Source organism: Engystomops pustulosus, chromosome 4, assembly GCF_040894005.1.
Source record: "Engystomops pustulosus chromosome 4, aEngPut4.maternal, whole genome shotgun sequence".
Lineage (NCBI taxonomy): Eukaryota > Metazoa > Chordata > Amphibia > Anura > Leptodactylidae > Engystomops > Engystomops pustulosus.
In genome coordinates, this window is record NC_092414.1 from 26,208,672 (window position 1) to 26,226,245 (window position 17,574).

Below are 17,574 nucleotides of genomic sequence, written 5' to 3' on the forward strand. Positions count from 1 at the left end.
AAGGGGTTAACAGAAATAACCAATTCAAAAAGTTCACTGTTAGTAATGACTCTATATAATAAAGGAGTTTCAATTTTAGAACTGAATACACTGAAAAGATTTACTGAAAAAAACAAACTTTTTGATTAAATTCAAATTTCATTCAAATTTATTGAGAAGCACTTGTCTTTGTCTATTGTGCAATGTCAAGCAAACTCAAAAATGTATCTAAGATGTAGAACATTTTTTACCCAAAACTGAAATACTCGTTGTGACTTCCCATTCCGCCACCAGTCATGTTTTTACAAGAACGTGTGACCTAATTGGTGGCTGCGGCCATTCTGCTGTCTGGTAAAACATAATCACAGGACATGGTGGTTTTTATTTTAGTTTACAAAACATTTTTTAACCCCATGACAACCTGCACATTTTGCACCTTCCCTTTTTTCTCAAATCTGACATTTGTCACTTTATGGGGGATTAATCATCCACCCGCCCCCTTAGTGTTGGCTCCAGGCTTCAGTGGGCACCTGGGCGACAGAACCTCAGTGGGCCCATTTGCAGTAAACTCACATGGCATTCCCTAGGTTATCATACCAAGCACCCCCCTTATGGTTATTTTATATACAGCCCCCTCATGGGTATTTTATCTAAAGCCCCCCTCACTCCCTATGGATTCATTAGATACAGCCGCCTTCAACCCCATGGTTTCCTTATGTACAGCCTTAGGCCGGCGCCACACGTGGCGCTTTGTCTGCGCTTGCAAACGCAAACGCAGACAAAGTCGCGCCCATCGGGGCGGGCCTCGGCCCGATAGCATCGGCGTTTCTATGGAAACGCCTGCGATCGGGAACGAGCCGCCGGTGTTTCGCGTTAAATTAACGCAAAACACCGGCGGCTCGTTCCCGATCGCAGCCGTTTCCATAGAAACGCCGATGCGATCGGGCCGAGGCCCGCCCCGGTGGGCGCGACTTTGTTTGCGTTCGCAAGCTCAGACAAAGCGCCACGTGTGGCGCCGGCCTTATGTGGGCCCCCCAAGCAGCTCAGGGCCCCTGGCACTTGCCTGGGTATGCCTAGTGCTGGCACCGCCCCTTCCCTGTACTCTTTTTGTGCCTGGTTGGTCTTTGTAGTTTGGTCTCTTTGTCAAATGGTGGTTTTATTTAGAGACTGGAGTGTTTTTGCTCAATTTTTTGCATTGTTTTAGGTGCAAAGAAGTAGTAAAACACATGCAACCACATGAATTATTAGTGATTCATAGACAGATGGGCGTGTTCTATATACATGGGCACAGTATGAAGTAACATAATTTTTAGAAAATTGTAGTCCCTTTCCAGAATCTCCACTGATGTCCCTCTAATATGCCACAATGTAAGGAACATCTGTGTTCTGCAATTTCCTTTAAAAAAACAAAAACTATTTTAAACAGATGTTTGGCCGGACACATTAATAGCAAAATATACCTTTTTTTTTAACTGATACCTTATTTGCCATATACTTTTTCTTTCTATTCCAACTATCGCTCAAATATTGTAGGGTCACAAGGTGCGTTCACACTTTTAGTTTTTCAGATGCAGTTTTTGAAGCCAAAAGCAGGTGTGGATCATAATGGGTGAGGACTTATCACTGAGAGAAGCTGCTCCTCCTGTATTTTCACTACACTCCTGGTTTGGACATCAAAACTGCATCTGAAAAACTGAACGTGTGAATGCACCCTAATCTACCAGCTGCCCGTGACGCGGGGCAGAGGTAAAAGAAAATGGGGACTGTCCCGGCCAATACGGGACAGTTGGGAGCTATGCCTAATGGGAAAAAAACGGATACCAATGGACACCACTGCAATTCCTTGGAACTTAATAGGGAAAAAAAATGTGTTATTCATCCCTTTTTAAACTGAAACTGCAAAGCGCCGATTGGAACTGGAATAAGTTTGAAACAATTTTAGCACCTAAATAAAATGTTTTTGACTTTATAGTTGTTAATAAAGTTTCCGCTCTCAAAATCGGAGGAAAAAATTTTTTTGATGATGTGACATCACGTGATCCGGATGAATTACGTAACCAGAGTGTAAGCCGCCCGGCCCCGCCCCTGGTCACGTGACCTCGCGGGAGTGCCGTCGATCAAGATGGCGTCTCTGCTGCAGCTGGAGAGAGTCTTGTACTTGGTTCACGGCGACAAGGAAATCCGCGCCCCGCTATCGCAGCTCTACTTCTGCCGCTACTGCAGCGAGCTGCGCTCCCTAGAATGCGTCTCTCACGAGGTAAAATCCGCCATCGGCATCGTTACCAAACTGTGCTGACTGATGCTGTCCAATAGAGTGACAGGAAACTCTCCAGGCTGCTGTGTGATTGGATACTTTCCGCTGCCCATCACATATGCCCGCCTTTAAAAGCGGGGCGGGTTTTCTAGCTTCGCGACGTGATTGGTGGTTTGTGGGAAAGTTCTAAATGCTAATTGGCTGGCTGCCTGTCACTTACTGTCACCGGGGGAGTGATGATACAGCACCGGTTCCCGGGTGAATTTTTAGGAAAGGCCGCGGTCTCAGGCCTAGGAGACTGGACTCCTGTCACAGACAACCATATTGTGTGATGTAACCGCAGCTGCTGCTCTCTGTTATCAACAAATCATTGAGCATCATCTCTGTTATGTGGGAATAGCGCAAAAAATGCCATAGTCATAGGGTTAAATGTACAGACCTGGTCATTATGAGAAGGCTAAATCACTGCAGATGTCTCCTGAATCTATATTTCTGACTCCAGAGCTGAAATCTCCCATCATGCATTGCTCTTAATGGAGCTCCATTGGCTTTGAATGGAATTGCCGGGTTCCTAGTTCATCAATGAAACATTTCATGGGCACCCTGTAGAGTTCCCCTTTAAGGAGCTTTTCCAAATGACCTGCATTACATTCCTGGACCATATAGGGGATCCATCTCTCATCACTGATGTTATTCCTGCCAGGACTCCAATTTATCAGGATGCCTGAGGTCCACAAGTGCCCAATGTGCCTGCTCTATAGACCTGGCGGTCACGTGATTGCCAGGTCTGCAGGGGTTAATCTGAGCTGGCGGATGAGCGCCCACTGAGGGTAGTTTCCCCCTGTAACTGGAGCTTGTAGGGTGCGGTCACACGTACATTGACAAACGCAACAGTGGCCCATTCACATGTGCATCTCCACTGATCGGTAACGCATGCGTTTCACTGGAAATACATATGCGATTGGGCAGAGGCCAGCCCCCAGCACGTGTGACCCCAGATAGATGCCCCAGTTACAGGTGACAACTTTGTAAGATAAAATAATAATAAAAAAAAGTGGAAATGTCCCTACAAAGTTTTTTTATGACATGGTGTGGATATATAAACAAAAGCACAAAATAGTTATACATATTTAGAAATAAACATGAATGTTTACCAATAAAGTTTTTTTAAATAACACTGTACACGAAAAGAAAATATCCTCTTAGTCGCCCCCTTTGCCCAAGACTATACATATTATCTATCAAAATTACCGCCACACCCTGGGGAATTCATTTATTGTGGTCATTTGGAGTTAAAAAAAAAAAAAAAAAAAAAAAAAAAAACAACAAGATATATTTACTATAGAAAAAAAAAATATCCAGTTTTCGTAACTTTAAACCCCCCCCCCCCCCCAAAAAAAATACAAAAAAACTAACAATGAAAAAAAGCCCTTCAAAGGGGTTTGCTCATGTTCTCAAATTTGTAACCTTTTTACTTTACAACTCTACTTAGTTTTATTGGTGTTTTAGCTCCTATCACTTATTTAGCTCCAGTGTGAGATTCCAGAGTGTGAACGGAAACTCTCTAAGCAGACACTTCCTGATCCCTCTAGTGCTCTGAGATGCTGTGTGCTGACAATGTGCTTAGATTATCAGGGTACAGGGTTATACACTTTCATTTATCTTCTGAAGATTCCATTAGCATCTGGCACGTAGAAAGACAGATGAGACAATTCAGAGATGAGATCCATGAGATGGATCACACTGACACACTCAGCTCTGCTAACTCACCTATAACACACACAGTCAGCCCTGCTATGTCTCCCTCCCAGATAAAGACCTTATCTGTATCTTGTGTAGTAAGTCTCTGCACATTGCTGCTTGCTGGCATGAAGTTTTTTTTTTGTTAATAGTGGAATTAGAGAATGAATTATTTTGTTATCCTAAGTATATTTAAATCCTAAAAAAAAATTGTTTTAAATTTTCCCTGTGTGTCATGAAAAAAAGGCGCAAAAATTTTCAAGGTGCTGCACAAAAAAAAAGACGTTTATGGCCTGATCATGAAGGGGATAAGTTGTCAGGGTATTAATCACAAGGATTGGGCTGCCCCGGCCAGAGACTCGGGCAGGATTATGACCGCCTTTATCTTTTACCAACCGGCTCTTACAGGGGGGCGTGGAATCTGCCATGTGCCTGAGCGCACAGAAGTGAATGGGGACGTGTGTAGAAACAATGGCTAACACACATCCAAAATTTACGGTAATGTGGCCTAAGGCTATGTTCACACAGCCGCATTGTATTACAACTACATGACTGTGTTCGCCTGTCTTTAGAGGAGTCATGACTCCTGGCACGTGCAGTTGAGGTCGGTGAGTGTAAACCTCCAGTCAAGCTGCCGAAAAAATACACAACTCTTCCCATAGGATGAAACTTTTTGGTCACTAGGTTTGGGGTTCATGTGTTTGAGCAGATTCCCTTTAAGCCTGTAATAAAGTTTTTTTTTCTATTGCTCCCCCCCCCCCCCCCAGGTGGACTCGCACTATTGCCCCAGCTGCCTAGAGAATATGCCATCGGCTGAGGCCAAGCTGAAGAAGAACAGGTTTGTCTTTCCCTCCTGATTGTTTCTTTTCTCTTACTCACTGGCCTCTTTGTATGACTATAAGGCGTAGCCTCGGCTTTATATGATTAGCTGTAAGGCGTGTGACTGAATTCTGGATATGTGATTCCTCTGTGTATTATACAATCCAAAGTTATAGTGAGGTTAAAGGAAATCTACCATCAGAATCCATAAACCAGGGACATTACTCATAGATCCAGACACCGGGACTATGGTAATCTTCTTATATTTGTTATCCATGGCCTCCTTCCTTCTAACATCAACTTTCACAATTATACTAATGAGCCAGAAGGGCTCTTAGGGACCTCACCAGCCCTTCCATGCTGTAGCTTCACAGATTGTTATACTGTCTCCTCTGCTCCCTCAGCACTTCCTCCTCCCTGTGCCTGAGGTAACCTCACTGCATGCAGAGGGGCTCTGGTAACACCCCCTTCAGGTCCATAAGAAAGGAGGCCTTAGTAGCAAATAGAAGTGTCCTTGGTTTATCATGCTTGAATTTGATGGTAGATGTCTTTTAAAGGACCTTAATACCAGGATATTATGTACCAAGCACACTGACATGCAGGTGCGTACCCGGATCTGCTCTTCTTTTAGCTTCTTTTGCTCTTGTTTTTAGAAAAAAAAGACTTTAACAATTCTGCAAATGTGCCTAAGAGGCTCTGGATTCAATTAGCACCTACGGAGCTTAGTCTCATTGTCATAATTTTTAAAGCTATTTTTTGAAAAAACCAGGATGGAAGAAACTAAAATAAGAGCTGATGCTGCCAGAGGGGGCACACACCAGTATGTCAGTGTGCTGGGTTTACAATCATTCATCCTGGTGGTAGATTTCCTTTAATATCTCTCTTATGTGTGAATGGGGTTCCAGGCCTGTAGCCCGAGACTTGTTTCCTTCTTATGTGCATTGTTTTCAGGGATCCTAATATGAGCAAGTATCCATAGTCCTGGTTCTAGTGGTGCTACTTGTAAGCTGTAAATGTTTTCCATCACTGCAGGTCCAACAAGAACCACCGCATCAGTCTTAAAGGACATCTACCACCAGGATGAGGGACTGTATGCAAATGAGTCTGAGTCTGCAAATGGATGTTAACCCCTTAAGCTCATTTGCATACAGTCTGTCATCCTGATGGTAGATGTTCTTTGAGATCTCTGATTGCTGTCAGTTATTGGGCTGTGGTGTCCTCTTGATAGCTCATTCTCTATACCTGTGTCCTTACCTTCTGTCTTCTCCTGAACAGATGTGCCAACTGCTTTGACTGCCCCTGCTGTATGCACACACTGTCCACCCGGGCAACCAGTATACCGGCTCCGCTTCCTGATGACCCGGCTAAAACCACCATGAAGAAAGCCTATTATCTGGCTTGTGGGTTTTGCCGCTGGACCTCCAGAGATGTGGGGATGGCTGACAAGTCAGTGGGTGGGTATATGTCACGTGCGCTCAGTGATGCCGCTTCATTGTCTTATCTGTTCTGTGGTGAGAGAGTCGTCACCCTAAGCTCCGCTCATACGTCTCCTCCACTTAGCATCCCTGCTCTTACCATAGCAGTGGGACCACCACCAGTTATACTAATGAGAAGCCATTAGTTAAGAATCTGCATAAAATGAGCTAGAGTTGAAGTTACATGTCATGAGAATTTATATGTGAACCACAAGGATGACTCCTAACAAATCTCTGCCCGTTATCAAGACACTGGAACCAATGTGCGAGATGTGGAGTAAAGAGAAGACTTTGGAGGAGTCTTATTAGCTGTCGCCCGATAATCCAGCAAAATAACATATGGAGGTCACAGAGGGGTGCACCTACCAATGGCCACCACAGAAGGAGCTGTTTTGTGTTAATCGCTTCTTGCTTTCACACAGGCCAAAGTGCAGTGAAGGAGAGGGTAGCCCCTTTAAGTAAGGGTTTATCATGCTATGGCTGCCTTTGTGGTTGGTTTAGCAAGTGGACAGGATGGGCCAAAAACCAATGTAATATCTTTTCGTAATGCGTTAAAGGGCATCTTCCACCAGAATGAAGGATTGTAAACCCAGCACACTGACATAGTGATTTGTGTCCCCTCTGGCAGGATCTGATCTTCTTCTAGCTTCTTAGCCTGGTTTTTGGAAGATTATCATTAAATAAGGGTCAACCATCCAGCAGTCCCTTGTTACCGGAGCTCAGATAGGCTGCATTCACATAACTGTATGAAAAGGACCGTGTGCTACTTGTACCGTACTGTTTTTTAAAGGTTACATTCATTCATTTCAATGGACTATACGTCCAACCATTAATGAATTAATTCCTCTATTTATATAGAGCACACAGATTACGCAGCGCTGCACAGAGCTTTACAAGTCGGTCCCTGTCCCCAATGGGGCTCACAATCTAATCAACCTACCAGTATGTTCTACAGTGTGTGAGGAAACCAGAAGACCCTGAGGAAACCCACGCAAACACAGAGAGAACATACAAACTCTTTGCAGATGTTGACCCTGGGACTTGAACCCAGGTCCCCAGCACTGCAAGGCTGTAATGCTGACCACTGAGCCACAGTGCTGCCCTGTAACCATTTATACTGCCGTAGTTAACACCGTACCGTATACTAGCCGTATAAAAATATAGAGCATGTCCTATTTTCTCCCGTATTTCAATTCCTTATGCTCTAGAAGTCTATGGAGACTAATAAAATACGTGCTGCATACGGATGAAAAACGTCACGTATATATGGTCTCATACGGCAAGGAAAGGAGAGCGAGAAATCAAACGTTCGTGTGAATGCAGCCTTACTGGATCCACCATGCAGGGAACCTCTGGCTGTATTCTGCTATTTTGGCAGCCAAATCATCTGGTAGCAGAGGTCTGAAGTGTTGGACCCCTCTCATGTGTTATAGATGACATCTGCTGAGACATATATTGGCTGAAAACTCCTTTTAGCCCTGTGTCTGTTAAGCTAGTAGCTTTCACTTGGCATTTTGCCTGCAGCCTCCTGTCGCGGTGCAGAATTGTCACATTTTTGTACAAATTGGTGACCTTTCCCCTTCCTCAGACCCTTCTGTAAAAGCTTTTGCTGATGTTTTGCAGCGAGCGGAGGATGGCAGGAGCCTGAGAATCCGCACAGCCAGAGGGTAAGTAAAAGCTTTGTGTATGTCACAGCGTCTGCGCTTTACCTGATTATTACTTAAGTACAGAGGACATGATGGACCACACTCAGTGCTAAATGAAGTGGACCCTCTAATGGACTGGGAGGGGATAAGACCAGACTAATGGAGACCAGAGCGAGCGGTTTATGGATATTAGTCAAGTGCAATAAAAACGGGATAAGAGACGCCTTCACTATTATACAGTGGCCATACACATACATCACTTTTATTAGTGTGACGCTACATCTCTGATGTGTACGGCTACAATCCAGACCCAGTACACATGAGACATCGAAACTGTTATCTCTGACTGATGCTCAGGCTAGGTTAATGGCTCAGTATAGTTAGATCTGTGAATCTGAAACTTTAGATTCACTTATCACTAATGCAGATTTAGAGGGTTGTGCTGTAATAGACATTTATGTCTGGACCCCCAGGAGAATGAAGTGGGATGTCTCCTGATCGTCGCCATAATGAATGGGATTTCTGGGGCTGCTCTCTGCTACATAATCCCATAGAAGTGTATGGAGGAGATATATCAGCATCTTGAGGACACCAAATAGTAGAATGAAGGGGAAGAAATTCTGAATATCATAGTAGCCTCCAGCCAAGGTCCCCTGAACAGAGGCTCCAGTGATAGTGCAGCTCTGTCCACACCTTCTCCCTCCTCTGGTAGTCACAGGGAGCTAAGGATGTGATGCTTTACAATGGCACTTGGTGTGGCACATCCTGGGCTTCCTGCGGCATAGGCCTTGTCTGGTGAACTTTGTGCTGGGCTGATGGCCAGAGTGCTTACGTCTCCAGACTCCTGGGGGTTAGCGCTGGGTGTTTGATCTCCTGCCATCCTCCCTTCACGGCTCTGTGGCGTACTATTACATAACAAGTCGTTAAGGGGTTAACTTACAGCTCCATCAGTTAGGGACCCCTGTTCTTGAAAATTGGTGGGAGTTTCATCGGTCGGACCCCCTACCGATGACAAGCCGATTTTCAAAGTTTTGTGCTCCTTACAGCTGATTTTTGCAGCCTGGGACTAAAGTAACACCTAGAGAGCTTCACCAGACGTCACAGTGGTCCATCCATAACTAGGGGCTTCGGTGTCCTTAAGTTAGGCACCATTTGTATCTGTCATGAAGGAAGAAATCCTGTCTTGATCATATTTCAGTTGGACCTATTTGTACCATTGTGTGTAGTGATTTTGTTTTCTGCTTTGAGATGTAAATGAGAATATTTCCGCACTTTGACAGGAAGCAGAGATATTGATATGATGATATTGATGTCATATGACCCCATACAGCTGCACTCTGTATATATCCCGGAGTCCATTTTCCTTTATATGACGGCAGTGCATAGTAATAGGAAACGTCTCTCCAGGAAGTTTCGGAGTTATTTTGAGTATATCTGTACCTTGTGTGTGCTCCAGTTGTTCCTTAATGCTGACATTTCTTGTGGTTTCTTTCTTAAGATCAACAAACTATTGGAGTATTATCAGCAGCTGGCACAGAAAGAGAAGATCGAGCGCGACCGGAAGAAGCTGGTGCGGCGCAGGAACTACATGCCTCTGGCGTTTTCCGTACGTATGAAGCGACTAGACTAATAGATAAGGGCTCTTGATACACAAATGATATTGCCGGGAGACCGTCTGATCGCTGGGGGTCCCATTCTACCCAATGCAACAAAGCGTCAGGTTGAGTTTGCATCCAATACCAAGGGAGTGTTGGCAATCCGGTATCTCCTGCTCTCTCATAGAATAGTGAATGGGAGTCCCGGTGACTCAGATACATTGGCCTGTGATTTCATGGTATTGTACGGAGTAACTGGATGTGCGCTTGACCCCATCGCTCCATCAACCGTAGAGATGGCAGCGTTGGGGACTGCAGCGTTTGTGCAGTCCCCTCCCAATCTTGTATAAGTTTGGGTTTTTTTTAATGTCTCAGATAACCCCTTTAAATGAGAGGTAGACGCCATTCACATGAGCAGTTGGACTCCCATTAATCAGATTGTTATCCCCTATCCGCAGGGGAGCAATATTCCCCACCCCCTGTATGTACAGAAGATGATTTGCTCTTTTATCTGATTGTTACTCTTTGTGCTTTCTTTGATTGCCTTCTGCTGGTAAATATTGGGAATATCCTACAGCAACACACTATTCACGTAGCGGTAAGTTCTCACATCCCATCATTCCCAGCAGTGTTAACTGAATGACCTATCATTACACCTAGTAATACACGGCACCTATCATTGCTTTCCTGCATCCGACTATTTCTGGTCCGGTTCTGCGTCTCTTACACAGGTTTTTGACTTTTCGCAGGACAAATATGGCCGCGGGACAAGACTGCAGCGTCAAAGACCCGGAGTTCCTATTACACCTCTAGCTGGACTGACGTAAGGAACTTGCCAATCTATAATGAATGTGACACGTGTGCACGTCCTATAGCTAAGGCTGCACTCAAACGTGGGGTTTACATTGTGTTTTACATAGAACAACTGAGGATGTAATCTGCCTAATTACATTGCTGTTAACATTTGCATTTACAAAATGCAATGTCAACGCAAAACTTAAGCCGTATGTTAACGTTTGCATTTTGTGAAGACCATGTTTAAATGTGTGTTAAAACAAACATTAGGGATAGAAAGGTTAAAGTGTAACTGAAAAGTTACTCAAAAAAATTAGTTTTGGTACAGCTGGAGAGAGACTTTGACACCAATTCCAACGATACAGCCTGGTAGTTCTATCATTCCTTCTTATAAAATAATATTCAGCTATTTCTCAAGTGGCCGGCACTTCCTGGTTGTGACATCAGCAAAGGGCAGTGAGACCAGAGCACTGGAGGGCCTTCATATGAATCCGGACAGCATGTTTGTAATTGGCCGAAGTGAAACATGTGATGAGTCACATGCTTGTGATATCACTCTAGGTCCTAGTTTTTTTTGCATACCTCTACTGCTGCCCATCCCAACAAGCCTCCTTTCATCTCTCGCTGTTCTATACTGTTTTCCATGGTTACCATAAAGCACGGCAAATGGAGATTAACACTGGGGGGCAAAGTAGAACCTCTGCTAGCAGCTAAACATATGCAGATATCTTATTGTAGTAAATTAGAGAATTACTTATTTTTGTACAGTGCAGAGTTGGACAAATGTTTTTATACTTTACACTTGTTCTTTAACTATGATGCCTATTTATCACTCTTTATGTTAAAGGAAAGCAAACATTTACTGAAATATTACTGTACGATCTTGACAAATGTCTGGCTGTGGAATTCCAATGCTGTGTCTGGTTCCTGGTGGTGACCCGTGTGACCCGGTTATTCTAGAGGCCTGACATGGATCATCTTCTGTTTTTAGACTAAAAGAAGGAGAGGATCAGAGGGAGATAAAGATTGAACCTGCGCAGGCATCAGAGGAAGTCGAGCCTTTACCTGAGGACTATTATACACGACCTATCAATCTGACAGAAGGTAAGTCTTCACTGGCTCTCCCCCCATAAGCCAGAATGGAGAGTTTCTGAATTCGGACAATAACCTTCCTTGTATCAGAAGCAGGGCCCCCAACTGATACTGTATGGATCCTGTAGTGACTCCCACATCTACCTCCTTTCCTTCTTCTAGTTACCACCCTGGACCAGCGGCTCCTGCAGGCCGACTTCCAGCCTATATGTGCCTCCCAGCTTCACCCTCGCCACAAGCATCTCCTTATCAAGCGCTCGCTCCGCTGCCGGGTAAGTGGGAAAACTATCCAAATATTTACATTATAGAACATTTACAACTGCGATTTTTATGATTCTTTAATGTATTATATTTTTTTTCCAGAAATGTGAACATAATCTGAGCAAACCAGAGTTCAACCCGACCTCTATCAAGTTCAAGATACAGCTGGTCGCTTTGTGAGTTTTGGGGTGTGGAATGCCCTATTAACCTCTTAATATACAGTCACATAGGAGGTGGTTGTAAGAAGCATATCATGTGCCATTGCCAGGGGCGTAACGGCAGCGGCAGCAGCCACAGTGGCTGTTATGGGGCCTGCAGTGTCAGGGGGCTCCATCACCTGACCTAAAAAGTGGGAGGATGTGCACCATTTTATATAGATAGTATACTGCACACTGTAGAGCATAATATGTATTTAACATATATGTGATGTATATATTTTGTGTGTATAATACTGTATGTGTGTATATATGCTGTACATGGCATTGTATGTGTGTGTATATACTCTGTGTGCGCATGACTGTATAAATGTGCAGAAATAAGGGTTTTTTTGGTTTTATTTTTTTATGTGGGAAGGGGACACCTATTCAGAATTTTACTGTGGTGCCCTCCCTCTCCTGGTTACACCACTGGCCATTCCAGTAGTTTTACCACAGCCATAGGCAGGAGGCAGGTAAACTGTAATATACTGAGGTATGGAAGAATATTATACAATAAGCAATCACTAGTGTGGCGTAAGTCACCAAATGCCCAAATATTACCAAAACTTAATTCCCCTCCTTGTAATCAGTGTATTTGGTATCTCTGGATCCAGAAATGTCTGACCCCTGCGCAATGAGTATTGTAGGATGGGAAATGCCCAGAATTGAAGAGGTAAAGCTGTGCCCTCCTCTTGTATAACTCTGTGCTCTTGTTTTGTCTGGTGCAGGAGCTACGTCCCAGAAGTTAGAATTATGTCTATTCCTAATCTGCGTCACATGAAGGTGAGAGTCCTCGATACATATTGTCATATCCTCTGTTACTATTTATTATTGTGCTGCATCCACTTGTATGGTGCTTATTAGTATTTGTTGAATAATTACTACAGCCATGTCGTAGTGTAAAAGGGGTTGGCCACTTTACCTCATGTATTTTGTAATATGTGTGTAAGTGTAGGGGTGGGGGATATTAGGTAATTTACCAATATACTATATACATCTCTAAGTATAAGGGTGTTTTGTTTTTTTTGTTTTTTTTAAATTTGGGATAGCGGGTGCATAGAGGGACAAGCTACAGGGCAGTGGTGGCGAACCTATGGCACGGGTGCCAGAGGTGGCACTCGGAGCCCTCTCTGTGGGCACCCAAGCCATCGACCCAGCACATCTAGTTATTTTAGTTGCTTGTGACTGCAGGAAGAAGGAAAGCATGTGGAAGGGGGCGGACTCATTGGTGGGCTGCTGGCTTGTTGTCTCTTTCTGTACAGGGGGACCCTGGAGAGAAGCTAAAATTATAGTCCAAATTTACCCTTCTTGGGTCAACTGTATTGTTATCCTCAAGAGGCCAATACAAGTGAAAGTTGGGGTAGTACATGTAGCAATAAATTACTACTTAAATTGCTTCGCTGGCACTTTGTGAAAAATAAGTGGGTTTTGGTTGTAGCGTGGGCACTAAGTCTCTAAAAGGTTTGCCATCACTGCTATAGGATGTTATGGGACACTAAACCACTGGTACATAAGGAAGGATCTGTGGGTGGCTTCGTGTCCCCAAATCTCCCTGACAGATCTTCTTTATCTTTCTCGTATTGCAGGAGAGCCAGGTGCTGCTGACACTGACTAACCCTGTGGAGAACCTCGCCCACGTGACCCTCATGCCCTGCGAAGATGGGGACCCCCATGACATAAACAGCACTGCCAAGGTAAAGCGCGGCACCTCCCATATACCACATACAGCAACCCTGGGCTAAGCACACAGACCACTTCACTTCTATGGCCTCGCACACGGCTGTGGCTGTTATCACCCTTGTGTATGAGCCGACTGCCTGCGCTGCAAAACTCGGAGCAGGTTCTATCCCTGCTGTTTTGTTTTGGCCCGTGAAATGCACCTAGTTGGACAAAAATGGGCCATTTCCATTTTCCAATGTGGAAACCAATTACTATGTTCTGCCACCACATTATGGCCATAGGTCTCCATACACACTGCAGATATCCTGGGGGACCCCTTTTAGCTTCATTTGAGTAGAGAACGGTTTAGGATCCGGTATAGCGGGGAAATGATGTGTGGATATTACTATTAGGCCTACGCTACTACACTGCTACATCCACGGGGCGGCGCCACTGACTGCAGGATCGGTGACTCACATGAGAATCCTCTAACACTTTCCTTGTATAACAGGTGATTGTACCAACTAAGGAGCTGGTCCTGGCTGGCAAAGATGCCACCGCAGAATATGATGAGCTGGCAGAACCACAGAATTTCCAGGATGACCCGGAGTGAGTCTTTATCAAAAAATAAATTGTAGCATTGGTTTTAACCCTTTTCCATCACCAGGCCATATTTAGCAGTTCTGTTCTGCTTGTCCTTAAACGACATCTACCACCAGGACTGAATGGAGCCTGGAGCCCCTTGGGCTCATTTGCATAAACACATATGGAGACTGCATCCCCTTAGGCTCGTTTGCATACAGTCCTTCGTGCTGGTGGTAGATGACCTTTAAACGGTGATAACTTTGGAAAAGTTTTTTTTTTTTTAATAATGACATGTGAGACTGTAACAGATGCAGGGGGTGCAAGTACTTCTGATACCGTCAGCTCTGTCTCCCTGCAGCTTCTCCATTCTGCTTTCAGTTAACAGGATGGGGGGGGGGGACTTCTGGTACTAAATAGGAGATACTCCCCCTTTAACAGGGTAGATATCCACTGTTGGTCAACAATTGGGGTTATAAAAATTAATTTGTGACTGAAATTCAACAGTGGTTATCTCTGGTTCTCTGGAAACATTCTTGCCTTTAACATGACACCAGAACTGTGTTTCAAGTTGCCATGGTTCACAAGATATAGCTGTTTGACTTCCGCCACTGTCAAGACATCTGCACCTGTGTTATCTGCAGTAAGAACATGTATAGCTTTATGGCAGTTGTGAAGGTTTTAAGGGGGTTTACATAAATTGCCTATGTGCCTTTACTGCCTTGTGAATGATCCCTGAATGTTCATCCAGTGATTCAGCAGTCCTGCCACTTACTTTAGTCCTGCCTTCAAACTCTCAGTGGATCTATGTTTACATGTCTGAGCTCTGCTGAGTAGGAGGAGCTGTAGCAGGAGAGTTAATACTCGTCCTGCTCCCTCTGCTTTCTTAAAGGCTGGTCTTATAAAGTGATGCATAATACTAGGACATGTCATCACCTCTTTAAGCAATTTCTAAACTGCACAGTCACCCCTCTGGTTAATCTCCTGCCTCCCGTTTCATCTCCTGCAGCGTGGTCGCCTTCAGAAAGGCTAATAAAGTCGGCGTCTTTATCAAGGTGACTCCTCTCCAAGAGAAAGGAAAGGTGATTGTGAGCTTCAAGCTGAGACACGACTTCAGGAACCAGCCCACCCCCATCCGACCGGCAGAAGACACCGAATCCAGCTCTGAGGCCGTGTGGCTGAGTCATCACGTGGAGCTGGACCTGGGGCCCGTGGTACCTGCCGCCCCTTAGTGTTATGGGTTCCTGCGCAGGAAAGGGTTACTGGGCCGCACGCTCATGAGAAATGGCTGCTTTATGCACTTGTTCTGGGAGGATTGTGCACAGGTCGTGCCCAGGAGGTAATAACTTGTTGTGTCATCTCTGTGATCCCTTTAACCAGGGGGAAAGACACTGAGTAAGAGGCACAGACGCATGAAACCATAGGGAGACCTTGTATCGTTACTGATGAGGAATTAGTATTTGTTATTTATCTACTGGGGATCCCCCAACATATAAGCGGGGGCAGGGGAACTAATGACAAGTCACTGCCCTCCTCTTCCTCAGTAATCTCGTGCTTGCACTTTCATCTGCAGCCTACAGGGGTCACTATACTTGTAGTTTACCATATTTACTAAAACCGGCTGCATTTCACCCAAATAGCCCTGGCATTAGTTATTTACATCTAGTGCATAATTTATGTGTAAATTTAAAAAATATATATATTATTTCTATTTCCAGAAGGTTGTTACTAAGAAGCGTATGGTCAGAGGCTGAAAGTGAAGTGAAAGGTTCCCTAAAAGCTATAAAATAATATCCCTCTGCCTAAGGTCCTTCCATTCTCTGCCCCTCCTGCTTGTGGAACCAGTAAATCATCTTGATGAAATACTTTCTTCTGAACCTTATATTGGTGATGATGTGTCTCCATGGTAACAGACTACACGAACCCTGTGTAGTCCCATCTCCTTTTTATCTGCCTCCCATCTCCTACATAACATCCATTCACTACTTTCTTATGACATAGTTACATACAGTTTAGAATTTGTAGAAATCGCCTGCATTTTCAGCAACCCTCCACAGAAGTAGAGCTCGCTCTGCCCGGGGTTGTGTAAGTAATTTTCAGTCCCAGGGCAATGGCTCAAATGTCCTTATTTGTACTACATAAAAGCTGAAATATTTTGTATACAGTGTTGGACAGATGGAAGTATGACACTACAAGATCTGACTACAGTGTTTTCTCTGTAGTCTGTTACCATGGAGACACTCGGGACTGAAAGCCTGGTAACCAGAAATGTATAGGGTGTTCTGGGTCTTAGGATTTCTCAATTGTTTCTGAGCGAAGTTCTGGGTAAATAGAGAATTTCTTCGGCTTTCTTACATCACACGTTTGAGGAAAGAGATCTTGAAGGGCATCAACCTCCAGGATGAAGGACTGAAGGCAAATGAGCCTGAAGGGCTCCATGCTCCATAGGTGTTAATGGAGCCGGGTGCCCTTTAGGCTCATTTGCATACAGTCCTTCATCCTGGTGGTAGATGCCCTTTAAGGAAGGCCTCTTCATGGATGAAGTAAACGTACACTCCAGTCCTGATCCTCCATGTCCCAGTTTAGGTTCTCAGACATATCAATGTTTTCTTGCGGGGTCACAGAGTAATTGCCTCCACTTCTAAGATATTTGCCCCTGCTGGTAGGTAATGGCTGCCAGGTTACAGTGTGGCAGCTCCTAGAGCACGACCTCCATGCGTGGCCTATATTTATTACACTATAGTATTACCGTACATTGTCTGCTTATTGTACACTATGTATAACACAGGCCTCACCTGCTGCGCCTCTTCTTCCTTTCTCCACGACTTCTGTGCTGCTCCATGAAGACAAGTTCTTGCTGTAGTCGGGTCTCTAAGGACTTTATAACTTTGTACATACAACAGGCCCAATGTACCGCTACTGGTAGGACACGACCACCATCACGTGGTGCAGTGTATGAGGTCGGTAGTGTCTATGGATGCGTTACTATTGCAATGTACAGACTTCTACAAGGTCAGTGACTCCCCCTCCCCCCAGGCTGGACAAATTGGGGTCTCAGCTCTTGCACATTCACTATATGGCGAATGATAAGTAACCGGTGACTACTGTGAGACTTGTCAGCGGATGGATGGTTCACCTTATTGCTTATATATAATGTTGTGACCGTGCAGTAATGTCAATAAAGTTGATAAAACTGGTGCGAGTTTGTATGTCTTTTTGGCAACTTTTGTAGTTCTTTAAAGCGGCTTGGCTACTTCTAGCAAACCTTTGTACTTACCCTGCTAAGACCATAATAAGATCACCCATGTTATATGTACCCTGGAAAAGTTTGCCTTTTGTGACCAGGAGCTGCCAATCACATGACCCCCAGCAGCAGGACTCGGCACTTCCTGTGGCGTCTAATGTCCTGCTGGCTTCTGGTGGATGAAGGCGGCCGTGCAGTCTTTAATGTATGCAATCCCCCTGTATGCAGTCATAACC

At 44.6% G+C, this 17,574-nt stretch overlaps 1 protein-coding gene across 2 annotated transcripts; it reads left to right on the top strand.

The window, feature by feature from the left end:
• Window positions 1-2,035: 2,035 nt before the first annotated feature.
• Window positions 2,036-17,291, top strand: LOC140126300 (dynactin subunit 4). 2 transcript variants are annotated; one of them, XM_072145570.1, is made up of 14 exons: window positions 2,036-2,236; window positions 4,741-4,811; window positions 6,068-6,246; window positions 7,891-7,934; window positions 9,412-9,519; window positions 10,086-10,106; window positions 10,258-10,331; window positions 11,295-11,407; window positions 11,558-11,667; window positions 11,759-11,832; window positions 12,582-12,636; window positions 13,440-13,547; window positions 14,024-14,121; window positions 15,104-17,291. In XM_072145570.1, the coding sequence occupies exons 1-14, from the start codon at window positions 2,102-2,104 to the stop codon at window positions 15,324-15,326; spliced, it is 1,413 nt and encodes a 470-aa protein (XP_072001671.1). In that variant the 5' UTR covers window positions 2,036-2,101; the 3' UTR covers window positions 15,327-17,291. The 2 variants fall into 2 exon arrangements, with proteins under 2 accessions (XP_072001671.1, XP_072001672.1); XM_072145571.1 differs by lacking the exon at window positions 10,086-10,106.
• The last annotated feature ends 283 nt before the right edge of the window (window positions 17,292-17,574 follow it).

Excerpts from the sequence above, each read along its gene's own strand:
- LOC140126300 (XM_072145570.1), top strand. The coding sequence starts at position 2,102 with ATGGCGTCTCTGCTGCAGCTGGAGAGAGTCTTGTACTTGGTTCACGGC. Across the intron at positions 2,237-4,740 it reads TAGAATGCGTCTCTCACGAG|GTGGACTCGCACTATTGCCC; the intron begins GTAAAATCCGCC and ends CCCCCCCCCCAG. Across the intron at positions 9,520-10,085 it reads ACATGCCTCTGGCGTTTTCC|CAACACACTATTCACGTAGC; the intron begins GTACGTATGAAG and ends AATATCCTACAG.